The 15,504-nt window shown below is 42.6% G+C and overlaps 1 protein-coding gene across 2 annotated transcripts in view; it reads right to left on the minus strand.

The window, feature by feature from the left end:
- DGKE (diacylglycerol kinase epsilon) overlaps positions 1–8,854 on the minus strand; it is a 28,712-nt gene extending 19,858 nt beyond the window's left edge. Inside the window, exons 1-2 of one of the 2 annotated variants that reach the window (XM_027870519.1) lie at positions 8,766–8,854; positions 6,646–7,117 (exon numbers count right to left, since the gene is read on the minus strand). In XM_027870519.1, coding sequence (XP_027726320.1) covers positions 6,646–7,103 — 458 coding nt within the window. In that variant the 5' untranslated portion in view covers positions 7,104–7,117; positions 8,766–8,854. Of the gene's footprint in view, positions 1–6,645; positions 7,118–8,178; positions 8,216–8,765 lie in introns of those variants that run through there. The other variant, XM_027870520.1, reaches the window with a different exon arrangement.
- Between the last annotated feature and the right edge of the window lie 6,650 nt (positions 8,855–15,504).

The raw sequence follows: 15,504 nt of genomic DNA on the forward strand, positions 1-15,504 counted from the left end.
TGTTGTGAGGATTAAATAAGACAATAGTTGTAATGCACTTAGCACAGTGCCTGGCACAAAGTAGGCACCACACAAAAATGCTAGCTATTACTACAATTAAATAATGTTAGTTCTATTTTCAATAATTAAGGACCAGCATGGGGGAGTGGACAGTGCTGGATTTGGAGTCAAGAAGACGTAGGTTCAAATCCTGCCTCAGACACTAAGTAGCTGTGGGACTCTGGGCAAGTTACTGAACTTCTCTGCACCTCAGTTTCCTCATCTAGCAAATGAGGAGGTTTGGACTCTATGACTTTTAAGGGCTCTTCCAGCTCAAAATCTATGATCCCATGACTAAAACAAACCACTAGATCAATTCAAGATTTAAAGAAGGTATAGTGCTAATATCAGTACCAAGGAAATTATATTTTCTTGCATAACTTTAAATTAGTAGTACAAAAACCTCTAATAATTCACCATTAAAATAGTTACAAATGCATACAACCTTAAAACTCTCTCTTAACTCACCATAGGAACATACCAAAGATAAAAAGAACTAAAAGGAAACAAGGATACAAATGAATATAATGCCCATGTTGATTTTTAGCTGCTGAATCCCAGCACTGATGTCAGGTGGAAATTGCTTATGACTGTCACTAATTTCCACAAATACATTAACAAAAGGAAAAGGAACTCTTGGCTATGCTGTTTGTTCTTTTGTCTAAAAATAACTACCAGTTTACATCAGGCTGCTCTTCCTGAAAAACACTAGACAGGATTTGGTACTTTTTTCTTACTTCAAAAATAAGTGCTGTTAGGTGAAATGTTAAAAACATTCTAACTATAAACAAATATAAAATCAATGACCAAAACAAACAAAGGAGGCCAATTAAAAGGTCAGTGAAAGGGAATCTTTTCTATGAATTTAAAGGCAGAAAAAAATAAGCTCAAAAATAAGTCAAAGGCAACTTAATGAATTGCTTTCAGAATTATACAAATAAAGTGGTTAAAATGTCCACGATTTCGCTATGAGGCATATAATCCAAAGGTTTCACTTTAAAGAGGGACATAACGAATTTAGCAAAGCATGGAAAGCTTTATATCAATTGATGCTGAGCAGTATATAAGTAAACAGAATCAAGAAAACAATCTATGTATCTATTGTCAGATATTTTAGTTTGGGTGATTATTTTTTTCTCTTTTTCCTTTTTTTCTTTTAAAAATACATTCTTTGTTTTATGAGATGACTCTCTGGAAGGGGGAATAAGGAGGGATACAAAAGGCAATTTAGGTGATGTAAAAGCCAAATGTACCAATAATAAATGTATTTAAAAAAACACAACAGAACATTGCCAATTATCTGTGCCTCCAGAAATATTTTCCCCTAGATGTCCTGTAGGCAATTCAATATATCCAGGACAAAACTTAAATCTTATCTACCACCAAACTTGAGGGCACCATCTTCCCAGTGACCTAGGTTTTCAGCCTTTAACTTTGTCTCCTCCCCCAATCCAAGTCAGTTGCCAAGTTGTGTCGATTCTGCTTTATCCACTCACACAGACACAGACACAGACCCTAGTTCACACCCTCACAGTTTCTAATACTCTAATGGGATTCCCTACTTCAAATCTTTCATCTCTCTAATTCCATACTCCACACTGCTGCCAAAATACCCTGCCTAAGGCACAGCATAATCAACTCTGCCTGAAACTCTGTAAGGACTCCCCATTGCTAGTGGGAAACACAGTTTTCTTAGCCTGGCATTTAAGGCCCTCTCTCCATAATGTGACTCCTACCTTTCTAGCCTTATTTCATATCACACTTTCATTCATTTGCTGCTTCAGCAAAACAGGATTGCTAGCTGAGCCCCAAATTTGACATTCCCTATCCTCCAAATTTGACCTCCATGTATTTATCCCTACTACATGATCCATCCCTGATGGTTGGAATGCACTCTCTTCTCAAGGCCATCTCTTAGAATCATTATTTTCCTTCAATGGTCAGTTCAGCTGCCACCTTGTCTGTGAACCCTCCCATGATTATTCCTTCCCACTCCTCAATCTCTTTCTCAATTTTCCTTCTATTATACATATCTATATGTGTATGTGTTCTATCTCTTCTTGTAGAATGGATGCTTCTTGAGGGCAGAGACTCTGGTTTTTCCTTTGTATCCCAAGCACCTAGCTCAGTATCTTGAACATGGGTGGCACTTAATAGTGTTTGCTCAGATTAAAAGTTCAATTCACCAGCTTTTAAGATAAAGAATACAGAACTGGCCTACAGAAGGTTAAAATGTAGAACTCCCAACCTCCTTTTTTACAGATAAGGAAACTGAGGCCCAGAAAAGTGAGATGACTTAGCCAAAGTCACATAATTAGTCAATATTAGAACTAGGACCAGAACTGAGGCTTTTCTGACTCCTAGTCTTGTGCTTTTTCATACTCTTTCATTTGATGACTTTATCAGTTCTCATGTGTTTAATGACCATTTCTAGACTTGAGTTCAAATTTGACCTTAGATACTTACTAGCTGTGTGACCCGTGGGCAAGTCACTTAACCTCTGCATGCCTCAGTTTCCTCAACTATAAAATGAGGTTAAAAATAGAACCTACCTCTCAGGGTTGTTGTGAAGATAAAATGAAATAAATTTGTAGAGCACTTCAAATGCTAGCTATTAATATTATGATGATGAAAGCTTTGAAACTGTCAATAAAAAAAAAATTTTACTATCTCTACACAAATGGCTCTAAGACCAAGCCCTAGTCTCTTTCTTTAGCTCTAGTCAAATATCACCAAATGCCTACCGGACACTTCAAACAGTACATCCCATAGACATGTCAAACCACCACTCATAAGATCTGTCCTTTCAAATGCATCCCTCTTCTGAAGTTCCCTCATTCTGTCCAGGTTACAAATTCAAAACCTTGGTGCAATACTCAACTCCCCATTCTTGCTCATCCACCCTATCTAGTCAGCTATCAATCAAATCTTGAATTCCCCCACCACATCCTGAGCATCCACCTACTCACCATACTAACTCTTGCCTTGACCACTGTAATAGCCCAATTGGTTTTTCTGTGGTCCAGTTTCTTCCTACTCAAATCCACCAAGCTGTCAGAACAATTTTCCTTAGGTTTAAGCCTGATCATGTTACTTTCCTACTCAAACTTCAGTGGCTCCCTAGTGCCTCCAGGATCAAATATAAGTTTCCCGGTTGGTTTTTCCAGTCAGTTCCCAACTTGTCTCTGCCTCATTCTACATCACACCCCTTCCCACACTCTGTTGGGTTTGTTTCTGTTCCTTTTCCACACCACTCCATCTTCTGTCTTTAAATCTTTACACAGATTGTCCCCCAGACCTGGAAGACTCTCCTCCCTCTTGTTGGCATTGCAAAATTCCTACTTCCTTCAAGACTCAGCTCAAGAATCACCTTTTTATATGAAGTCTCTCCTGACAGCTCCTATTGCCTCCTTCCCTAAACCACTTGTTATTTGGTCTTTATATACCATAGAGGTATACGCTATCTCCTCCAGGAGAATGTAAACTCCTTAAAAATAGTGACCTTCATCCTTTTCTTTGTGTTCCCAATGCCTGGTTCTAATGACTGTTCATTGATTGTCTTTGACTTCCCAGACCTCAGTTTTGTCATCTTTGTATCTGCATCCCCTGGGCCTAGAACAGTGCCTGGCACATGTTACTGTTGTTGAGTTTTTTTAGTTGTGTCTGACTCTTCATGACCCCATTTGGGATTTTCTTGGCAGAGATAATGGAGAGGTCTGCTATTTCCTTCTCCAGCTCATTTTACAGATGAGGAAACTGAAGCAAACAAAGTTAAGTGATCTGCCCAGGGTCACACAACTAGTAGGTGTCTGAGGCCAAATATGAACTCAAGAGTCCAATGAGTCCAGCACTCTATCCATTGGCAACCTAGTTGCCTGGCATGGTATCTGCTTACTAAAAGTTTATTGATCGATTAAGCAAATAGGTCCTGAGGTTCAGGGTTAGCAAAAGGTAAACCTCCTTATTTACTTAGACTTAAGTGGACATCTGACTTCACAGTAACATTTAAAAGGGCAATGATGAATCACTTGGTTAAACACTGTTTATATTACTAGGGCTATTTTTTAACCTAAAATTTTGGGAAACTTGCTGCAATTATAAGATTTTGCCTTAAGGGTCAGATATAATCAAGCTGAGAACAAATTTAGACTGTTTCAGAGGTCCTAAATACCTATTCCCTTTACTTCTTGTTCTGAATCACCTCACATAGACACATAGATAGTCACAGCAGACTATAATGCTCCATAAAATTCCTGGCTGAAATAAATCTGCATAAACATTACTAAATGTGCAGCCCTTCCAAGCAATGTAGTCTTTCCCTCGGGGAACTATAAACACCTAAAGGATAAAAAGTAAATCTAACTAGAAACAAACCAGACTGCTCACAGCGACCTTTAAGAATAAATTCTTGAAAAAAGGAACCCCCATGTACCACTGATTATTAAATATAGACAACCAAATTACATAAAAGAAATTTGTTTTTTGTTAATTTTATTGGATGAAAAATGTTCTAGAAGTTACTACTGAAGAATCAATTTCTTTGGAAAAGGGGAAAAGATGGCAATGATTTCAGGATGAATCCTAAATTTACTAGAGACAAATCTACATTTTCAAAAATAAATGTCCAGGGGCGGCTAGGTGGCGCAGTGGAAAGAGCACTGGCCCTGAAGTCAGGAGAACCTGAGTTCAAATCCGGCCTCAAACCAAACACTTGACACTTACTAGCTGTGTGACCCTGGGCAAGTCACTTAACCCCAATTGCCAAAAATAAACAAACAAACAAATAAATAAATAAATGTCCACAATGCAAGAGCCCTAGGTTCACCTGTTACGAAGAATCCCAAATTAATTATTTTATGCTAACCTAATCAGTTGCTTGTCAGCTGTTCAGGAAAACCTCTTTTATCTAATTCTGCTCAGAGTCAAAGACTGGGAAACATCACAACGCTATTTTTGTGACTATGTTCTTTATAACCTAATCCCAACCCTCTTCAATCAAAGCCTGCCTACAAGCAGCTACGGAAACTATTTCGAGTCACTGCTAATCTAGCTCTCGATGAGAATAAAAGGATAAAGTATAAATAGAATACCAAATCCAAAAAGACAGAGACCATACAACTGTCCAGATCTACCTCTCTGAAAACTAGCACACATGGCCGCAAATCTCCTAGGACATGAGAGGAGGTTTTAGAAATAAAAACAAAAACCACAGTCTGACACTATAGAAATGTCACCTTTACTAGTAACACACATAAAGCATGAGGAATTAAACACAGTGTCCCTGCTTTCACCAAATCTCACAGTGGGAAGGGACCTCAGGGACCATCCAGCCCAAATCACACCTGAATAAGAAACTCCCTAAACATATCAGACAAAGCTGTCAAGTCATCCCTCCAATGACAGGGAACTGACTGCTTCCACTTTTGGATACCTCTAACCATTAGGAAGTTATTCTTTACGTACGCCTCAATTTGTCTCTTTAGAAATCCTATACATTCTAATAATGAGTTGATATGTAAACAGTGTTTAAGGTTTGCAAAGCACTGAACATACAAGATCTTAGAATGTTAGAAACTACACATTCAGAAGGATGCTTGTTCATTCTCTCTCTCCTTTTTTTCCCTCTAAGTTTCTCTTATTTTTCTAACCCTGCTCAGCATGCCTTGGTTGTAGACAAGGCAAGTGCAAGAGATACAATAGGAGACAAGATCCTTAACGGCCACAGTCTTATCTTTGAATCTTCAGGGCCTAGCTCAGAGCAGTTGTTTAATAACGCCTGTTGGAATGATTTGTACAGCCATTTTTTTTAGTAGAAGAAACTCAGCCTTGGCCATGGTCACACAAGTATCAGAGGCATCATTTGAACCCAAATCTCTCCTGACTAGTCCAGCACTCTTTCCCACTACAAAAGTTAATACTTTTAACAACTTTGTGGCTTCTGGTACAGCACAGCAGAGGAGGAACTAAATCACTTTCACTTTTACTTTCAGATGGTACTCATAAAATCAAACCCCAGCACAGAGGAACAATGAAGAATAAGAATGTGGTTAACTAGCACTAGTGCACAGAATTCATTGTGAGATCTTTTTGCTTAGTCAAAGTCACTAATTATTAATACAGTGAAATCTGTTAAGCAGACTTAAAGATCATCTGTCAAAAGAACCATTTTTCTATAGCCTCCTTAAGCAAATAAGGCTGTCAATAACATCCGTATGGGAACTCTCAAGAACTTTAAAGTGCTAAGAATGTCACTTAGAATACGGATATTTTTTCTGATCTATGTGGTGACTAGTAGGCTTCTGAATTAAGAATAAATTAGTTTTACAATACTGAGAAAATATTTAATATTTTTCTAACCCTATCCCCAACTCTTGCTCTAGGGCTGAACTGGATCAGAAGCATGAGACACATACTGTACATTCACTGAACGGTTCCCTTATTTGTCACTGCAGTCCATTGTCAGTGCTGGTGAGATGAGTCATACCAGTGATGCTAATTAGCCTGCTTCATGAATGCACCCAGCCCGGGAACATTAGCAGAGATCAAAGCAGGCCTCCTCATGACATTATGCAATCATCCCAACCTTGTGCCTTCCAACTGCAATACCTGTAATCGCAGAGCTTGGGTTGGTTACCACATTGCTGCTTGCAAACAAGACAGTAACTGCAGAGAGGGACATTGCCACGGATCCAATGGTGATCCATACCATTCTGGTCAATCTTATCACTTCTCAGCATGATCTCTTTGCACTGGAACTGGCGATCTGCTTTCTTAAGGCAATCTTCACCAGTGCACAGCCCGCAACAGTTACAAAAGGCACCCTGGAGGATGTGCTGGGAGCACACACAGCAGTAGGTTGGTTGGCTGAAAAGGTCTGTGTCCCGCCAGGTGTGTTTGCTCTTGCGGAAAATGTCCTTCTGGTAAAGCTGCCTCCGGGATCTCTGGAAGCTACACCACAAGGTGATCAACACAGGCACCAACACTGCGCAAAGAGTCCACAGGATCAAACTCTCATCAGCAAACATAGTAGCAGGGGTGGGAAGTGATTGCTTATGCTTTTCCATGTTTCCAGTTTATGCTTATTTAACAAGAAAAAGAAACAAGAAGGATTAATGTTAGTTTTTTCTCCCTCTACCGTTTCACCCTATACGCTATACTTTAGGGGACCATAGAATCTATAATTCCTCTGACTTTTCCCAGATACATCTTACTGCTCTTCTGCCAGCTCCAGCCAGGATACCCTGTCAAGGAAATTACTGCAGAACAGCTCCCCCCAAAACCACCTTTGGTCCAATTCGGCATCCCTTCCCTCAACGCTGCTCCCCACATACGCCCAAAAAAACTGCAGGAAAAGCAGTCTCTTCTCATCTCAGTACCTCTTAGCAAATCTCTCTCATGGTGCCATACAGTTTAGAAATGGAAGGGCTCTGATAACAACTAGTCCAGCCAAATCATGTTACTTCTTTGCTCAGACACAAGAGATCATTTCTTAGCTATGGCTTTACATTCCCCTCGAAATCCTGAGCTGTCCTCTTAAGGAACAAACCACAGAAGAGGAACAGGATGCCGATGCCAGCCTCCCCTCCCTCTCCCTCCCCCTTATTAGAGATGGAAGGGACCTCAGAAGTCATCTTGCCTGGGGGCTCCCAATTTTTTTTTTTATCCCTATACCCTCTGACCTTCAGTAAACCTTCCTATACTTTCTATTCAATATGAAAGGAAATAAATTCTAGAGTTTACCAAACATACTTACAATAAAAAAAAAAAGACTTTCCTACGCCCCCTAATTCAATGTTCATTCTGCTTCCTCATTTCTAAAATGAGAGGTTGGGACTTCTAGCTCTAAATCGAGGATCCTATGAAATGCTAGAGTTTACCATACCTATGAGAAAAAAACAAAACAAACGAAAACAAAAAACGTTCCCATGCCTCCAATTCAATCATCAGTCTCAGTTTCTAAACCTGTAAAACGGGGAGGGGGCGGTTGGATTTGATGTCCTCCAAGGTCCCTTTTAGCTCTTAATCTAGGATGTAAGGCATTCACGAGTGTACCGCGCATATAGGCGTAAGATGTTCCCTGACCCCAATAATGCAATAACCAGTTTTGGTTTCTACATCAGTAAAATGAGGGAGGATTACATCTGACGGCCTCCAAGGTCCCTTCCGGCTCTAAATCCACGAGGCTGGGGCATTCTAGAGTTTATCACGCATGTGCAAAACCTTCCAAAATCCACTAATTCCTTACAAAAGGAAACAAAGACTAGGATTTGCCACGGATATCCACCTATGAAATAAAATAGATTAAATGCCATAGGGTAATGCAGTTCATTGCGAGGCTATTCCCCACACGCCCTCGGCCGGCTTTCTCCGGTGTATCCCGGGTTGGTCCTCATCTAGTCCATCCCCACCCAACCCCTTTCTTTTTGCAGATGAGAAAACCGAGGCCCAGAAAGAAGGGCACTGCCTAAGGTCCCACAGAAGGCGGCAGTGCCAGAATCTGAACCCAGGGCCCGGGGCTCCCAAACCTTGCCGCCTCCCCCTCCAATCAACCACTGAGGTGCCGGCTCTCTGCCGGGCTCTGCGGAGACGGAGACAAAAAGGAAACAGCCGCTGCTCCCCAAGTGAGGGCGGGGACGGGTCTCAGTTTCCCCAGGGGAGCGAGGCAGGGATGGGGCTACTATTTCCCGGTTCTAAGGCCTGATTCTGACCACCTCGCGCCCTCCTACCTGTTGGGGCCGGAGGCTCGGCCGCTCCCGCCCTCGCTTCCTACCCGGCTCACTCGCTCCCTCTCGGCCCCGACGGGGCCCGAGGGGCTCTACAAGCGGAGCCGGAGCCCGGAGGCGGGGGCGGGGCCAGGGCGGGCCTCAGAGCGCAGGAGCGGAAGTGGCATCACGAGGGCGGGGTGATTGTGGAAAATGAGCCGATCATTGGCCGAACAGTCCTGGGTCCGTCCCAGGGGCGGGGAAAAGGGTGGGACCTGAGCGGAGGGAGGTGGAAACCCGCGGGCTGGGGGCGGAGTCTAGGGAGACCAGGTGGGTGGGGGAAGGGAGAGGAGAGGAGAGGAGGGAACTTAGAAAGGCGGGAGTTCGGGGTGGGGGCTAAGGAGGTGACATCATCGTCTGTAATCGAGCGGAAACTTCTTAAGGACCTCGGCCCCCAGTTGTTTTTTTGTGGTTGTTGTTCTGTTTTTTTGTATCAGCAGCAGCCGTCGCAAAGAAAGGCAGGGCGGCAAAGTGGAATTGCTCAGTGGATAGAGTCCTGGACTTGGAATTAGGAAGTCCTGTATTCAAATCCCTTCTCTGACACCTACTAGCTGTGTGCCCCTGGGCAAGTCATTTAACTAGAATGCTGGACCTGGAGTTAAAACTGAGTTAAAATCCCTTCTCTGACGCGTACTTGCTGCATGACCCTGGGCAAATCATGGCAAGTCAACAAGTAATTTATTAAGCATTTAATATGTATCAGGAACTGTAATACGCACTAGAACAAAGGAAGGTAAAAGACAGTCTCTGCTCTCAAGTTGCTCACAATCTAACAGGGGAGACAATATGCAAACAACCCAGTACAAACAAGCCAGACACAGGATAAACCAGAGGTAAACCACAGAGAAAGCATGAGCCTTAAATGGGATAAGGAAAGGCTTCTTGCAGAGCGGGAGATTTTTGTTGTTGCTGTTCCTTCGTTCTCAAAGAGGACCATGACACCAGGAAAGTGATGCCATGCCCTGCAAGTGAATTGGATTTAGGTAAGGGAGGGCTGTGCAAAGTCACCAACCTCACTTCTAAGGAGCCATCTGGGTCCAGTGGCCAGATGCAGATCAGGACGACTGGAGATGGCCCCACAGAAGGAAGCCTGGGAAGCCTGTGGAGATGAGGAGGGAGAACATTCCAGGCATGTTAGACAAGGAACCTGCATTGGAATGGAGAGATGGAGTGTCTTGTTCCAGAAACAACATGAGGTCTAGTGTCACTGGATCTAGAGTATGTAGGGGCCAATACGATTTAAGAAGACTGGAAATATGGAGGAGGGGCTGATATGAAGGACTTTGAACACCAGAGGCAGCTAGGTAGGTGAGCCAGTAGAGAGAGCGCTGGGCTTGAAGTTCGGAAGACCTGAGTTCAAATTTGCCCTCAGACGCTTACTAGCTGTGTGACCCTTTGCAAGTCTTTTTAACCTCTGTTTGCCTCAGTTTCCTCATCTGTAAAATAGGAATAGTAATAGCTCCTACCTCACAGGGTTGTTGTAAGGATCAAATGAGAGCACTGCACAGTGCCTGGCCCAAAGTAAGTACTATATACATGCTAGTTGTTAGCTGTTATTAAGAATCACTTAACTAGAGTGCTGGATTCAGTCAGCAGTGCATACAATGTGTTAGGCACTATGCTGAACACTTGGGATACAAAAAGGAGACAATCCCTTATTTAGAGAGCTGGAATTGGAATTGGGAAGACCTGGGTTCCATCAATCAATAAACATTTATGAATTGCTTACTGTGTGCCAGGCACTGTGCTAAGGCTGGTGATATAGAAAGCAGTTTTGATGAAATGATAAGGTTGGAAGCCAGATTATAAAGGGTTAAGAAGAGAGTGAGAGGAGAGAAAGTGGAGGTACCTATTGTAGAAGCCTTTTAGAGGAGTTCAGCTATAAAGGGCAGAAGAGATTGAGAACTATAATGAGGATGAAAGGATCAAGTAAAGTTTTTTCAGGATGGGGGAGACCTGGGCATGTTTGTAGGTAGTAAGAAATGATCCATGGGGCAGCTAGGTGGCACCATGGATAGAGTACCGGCCCTGGAGTAAGGAAGATCTGAGTTCAGATCTGGCCTCAAATATTTACTAGCTGTGTGACCTTGGGCAAGTCACTTAATCCCAATTGCCTTAAAAAGAAAGAAAGAAAAAAGAAATGAGCCAGTGGAGAGGGAGAGATTGAAAATAAGTGAAAGAATGGGGACGACAGAGAGGGCAATCTGTTGGAGGAGATAGGACAGAATGAAAGAGGGATTAACTTTGGTAAAGAGTGAGGGAGCTTCATCGTGTGAGACTAGAGTAAAGGAAGAGATAGAGACAGAAGGCACCTGAGTGATAGGAGATGAGGAAGGAGAAGGAGAAGCTCACAGCTAATGGCCTCAGTTTTTTTCTGTAAAATATGAGGCTGGGTTCTCAACTAAGAGAGTGGGGGTAGGGGAAGCCATGGGAGGTTTGAGGAGGCATTTAAAATTATGGAAGAGCCACTGTGGAGGGTGGGAGAGTGAGTTGATAAGTGAAGTGTGGTAAGATTGCCTAGCAGCAGAGAGGGCCCAGTTGGTTCAGATCTTGCCTCCTATATGTTCTTACTAGCTGTGTGTCTCCTGGGGAAATCTTTTAACTAGAGTGCTGGACTTGGAGTTGGGGAGATGTGGGTTCAAATCCATCCTCCAACATTTACTAGCTAGGACCTTTGGCAAGTTATTTAAGTTTCTCTTGGCCAGCGTCATGTAGGTATCAAGTGTTAGAAGTGGAATTCGAACCCAAGTTTCCCTAACTTCAAGTCCAACACTTTGGTTAAGTGACTTTCCTAGAAATTACCCAGGCAGTAAATGTCAGAGGTAAGATCTGAACCCAGTTCTTCCCAAGTCCAAGTCTAGATCCTAGCTAAGTGACCTGCCCCCAATAATGCATATATAAGCCACACTCTCCTCTGTGATAAAGGGTCTGGACTAAACAGCTTGTAAGGTCCCTTCCAGCTCTAAATCTGTGCTCTTTTGATCTATGAACTTTCCTGAGTCTCAGTTTCTTCATCTGTAAAATGGAGATAATAATACCTCACAGGATTGTTGTGAGAATCAAATGAAATAATAATGCACATAAAGTGTATCAAAGAACTTAAACCATTTATATAAATGTCAGCTGTATTTAATAAAAATCATCTGTGTTCTGCCCAAGTAAGAGTAGGCTTCCAGGAGTACATGAAAATTATTTTTTAAATATACATATTTTAGGGAAGGAGACAGATTGACTTATTTGAGAAATTTAGGTATACTGTATTGATCCAAGTATAAGCTACATTCTCTCCCAAATATGGCATGTATAAAACTTGGGTGTGGTCTGTAATCTGGTTTATGGTACCATAGACACGTTTAAAACTCACAAAACTCAGTAGCAGCATCTCTTCAAATCTTTTCTTGCTCTTAATTCTATGAATTGTGAAGGGTAGAATGAGTAGGAACATCTGCCTCACTGTCTCACACACCCTCTGGAGGAGACTGTGTGGGGGCACTTCCCCAGATGGTTCTGAAAGGGAACAGAGACACTTTCTGCCTTTGTACTCCTAACAACTGTCTGCATCCCTGCCCTTTAGAGGTAGGGATCTCACCTCAAAAGTCATCATCTCTCCCATCCTCCACCTGGTCCTTGAGGCTAACAAGGACCCCAGCAGTCCTTCTTCCTAAACAATGTGTAATTTATCCTAGGCCAGAGCTGTGTTCTCTAGTTTAAGGTAACCAGGTGGTCCAGTAGATAGTATGCTGGACTCAGAATTAGGTAGACCTGAGTTCACATCCTTCCTCAGATACTCACTAGCTATGCAACCCTGGGCTAGTTGCTGTAACCTCTGTAAAATAGGGATAATAATACACCTACTACCTCAAAGTACGTTTGGAAGATTAAATAAGAAGAGCTATATAAATACTAGCTATCATCATAATAATTATTATTATTTTCTGGTTAAATGAGGTGAGACTGCTATCTGCAGATGCAGAGATGATTCCTTGGGACTCAATGGATCTCTGAGAAAAAAGAGAGAAGGGAGAGAGGGAGGGAGTTGGGTTTGGTGGATTTCATGGTGCCACTGGATTTCCAAGAATTGAACTGGGGCCGGGAAATGGTCTAGATCCAGGGTGGGGAACCTGCGGCCTGAGGCCACATGTGGCCCTCTAGGTCCTCGAGTGCAGGCCTTTGGATCCAAACTTCACAGAACAAATCCTTTTAATAAAAACCTTCTAGACTCTAGAAGCATCGAGACAAAAGACAGACAAGTGGGGTAGGGCGGAGCTAGTGAGAGTGACCCATCCTTGTCAGTCTTAGTTTGAAAAGCCTGTTCATATTCTAGGAGAGGAACTGTGTGTGGGAGTAAGTCCTTTTTGCATCCCAAACTGGCGAATGGTAATTATTTTTCATCTGTGACTATTTGTATTTTTCCTTTCAAAGAGATTATTTTGAGAGGTACAGCCTATATATTAGAACCTCGTATAGTTAGACCAACATAGTAATAAAGGATACGGCTATAGGTCAACAAATGTCCATGTGTTGGTGCTGCCCACCATGCGCAACTTAACATGCTAGGGACTGATCTGCCAAACCACACATCCTGGCCCTGTTTCCAAACTCTGACCCATTACACCCCGTGTTCAGAGATTTAAAGCTGGGAAGGACCTTAGCGATTTGGCACAATCTCCTCATTTTACAAATGAGTAAAATAAGTTATAGGGAGCAGAAGTGACTTGCCCAGGGTCACACTGGCAGTCATGAGCAGAGCTGGGATCGTAAGCCTCGGGCCTCTGATGCCAAATCCAGTATCCTTTCTCCCTTGCCAAATTGCCCCTCCCTCTTCCTGTGTCAGGGTGTCCTGGTGGAAGGAGTGCTTGGGTTTGTAATTGGAGGCCTTAGGTTCTAATCCTGGCTCTGCCTCTACTACCCTGGGGAGTAATTTCATCTCTCTGGGCTTAAGTTTCCTCATCTGTAAAATATGGAGGCTGGGCTGGATGACTGCTGAGGTCCTTTCTGTATGTTCCTATGGCCTCTTATGAGGTCAGTCTGGTAGGAGTCAGAGTAAGGGCAATTCATGTTTAATGTTCCATCAAAGAGAGTTACAGGCCTAGACTTTTAGATTTGGAAGGGATGTCCGATCCAAAACCCTTATTTTTTTTTCTTATTTTTCTTTGCCAAGAAAACCCCAAATGGAGTCACTGAAAAAGACAACTGAACAACAAGAACTGAATTTATATCTATGTATACATGGTTAATATATAATATATTGGGGGGAGTGACATGATAGGACCTGTGTTTTAGGAAAATCACTTATAGATATATGTCACTCATATACTTACAGCAATCACATATATCACCCTGACTATATCATGTACAAAGTCTGAGCATGCACACACTTTCACAGGGTCAGATTTAGAGCTGGAAGTTACCTTAGGAGCCATCTGGTCCACTCCAGATGGAGATAGCTAGGCTCAGGAAGGTTAAAGTGACTTACTCACTATGACCTAGATAGCATATAGCAGAGCCAATGTTCTGACTCAGCCTCTGGTGCTCCTTTGGCTACACCAATTTGGAATAGGGCAGCATCTCAATGTAGTGACATACATACAGGGAAGGACTTTATGATACAGTGGAAAGTGCTGACTCTGGAATCAGAGGTCCTGGGTTCAAATGTCACCTTTGATGCTTATTGGGCAAGTTGCTTAACCTCTTTGGGCCTCAGTTTCCTCATCTGTAAAATGAAGGGGATGGACTAGATAATCTCCAAGATCTCTTCCTGCTCTAAATCTATGATCTACCTAGATAGAGGAAATTATAGCTCTTTGAAGTACTAAGCTATAAATTCTATAAGGAGAGTGAGGGTGTCATTCATCTTTGTAAAACCCCCATAGCACAGTGCCTTGCCCATAGTCTATTTGCAAGGGAAATGTGTGTGTGTGTGTGTGTGTGTGTGTGTGTGTGTGTGTGTTTAGTAGGACAAGAGCTGAGATGTCAAGTGGGATGAGAGGGTCAGGAACGATTTGTAAGTTTGAAATTAGCAAGATTTTATTTCTCTTTAAAATCGGGGCAGCTAGGTGGCACAGTAGATAGAGCTCTGGCCTTGGAGTCAGGAGGACCTGAGTTCAAACCTGGCCTCAGACACATAACACTCACTAACTGTGTGATCCTGGGCAAGTCACTTAACACCATTGCCCCATTAAAAAAAAAAAAGCTATAAAACCGAGGAGGGCAGCTAGGTGGGACAGTGGATAGAGTGCTGAGTCAGGAAGACTCCTCTGACTGAGTTCAAATTTGGCTTCAAACACTTCCAAGCTTTGTGACCCTCGGGAGTCACTTCACCCGTTTGCCTCAGTTTCCTCATCTGTAAAATGAGCTGGAAAAGGAAATGGTAAACCACTCCAGTATCTTTGCCAAGAAAACCCGAATGGGGTCACGAAAAGTTGTACATGACTGAAAAAAAAAAACCAACAACAAAATCAAGGACACATGCTTATAGGAAAACCCTATTATCAGCCCTGATCATGATTCTTCAGATTTGGAAATACTGGTTATCAAATCACATCTCTCACTACATTCTGCCTAAAGAATGAGCTGTGACTCGGAAGCCGTAAGACCGGCTGTGGAGTGGCTCACGGGTTCAGGCTCATTACTTTGTAACTGCAGCGCTACCAATCGCTTCTGAATAATGGATACGGTGGCGGCTGATGGGGCAAGGACCGGG

Source organism: Vombatus ursinus, unplaced genomic scaffold (genome assembly GCF_900497805.2).
Source record: "Vombatus ursinus unplaced genomic scaffold, bare-nosed wombat genome assembly UNPS02014797.1, whole genome shotgun sequence".
Classification (NCBI taxonomy): Eukaryota; Metazoa; Chordata; class Mammalia; order Diprotodontia; family Vombatidae; genus Vombatus; species Vombatus ursinus.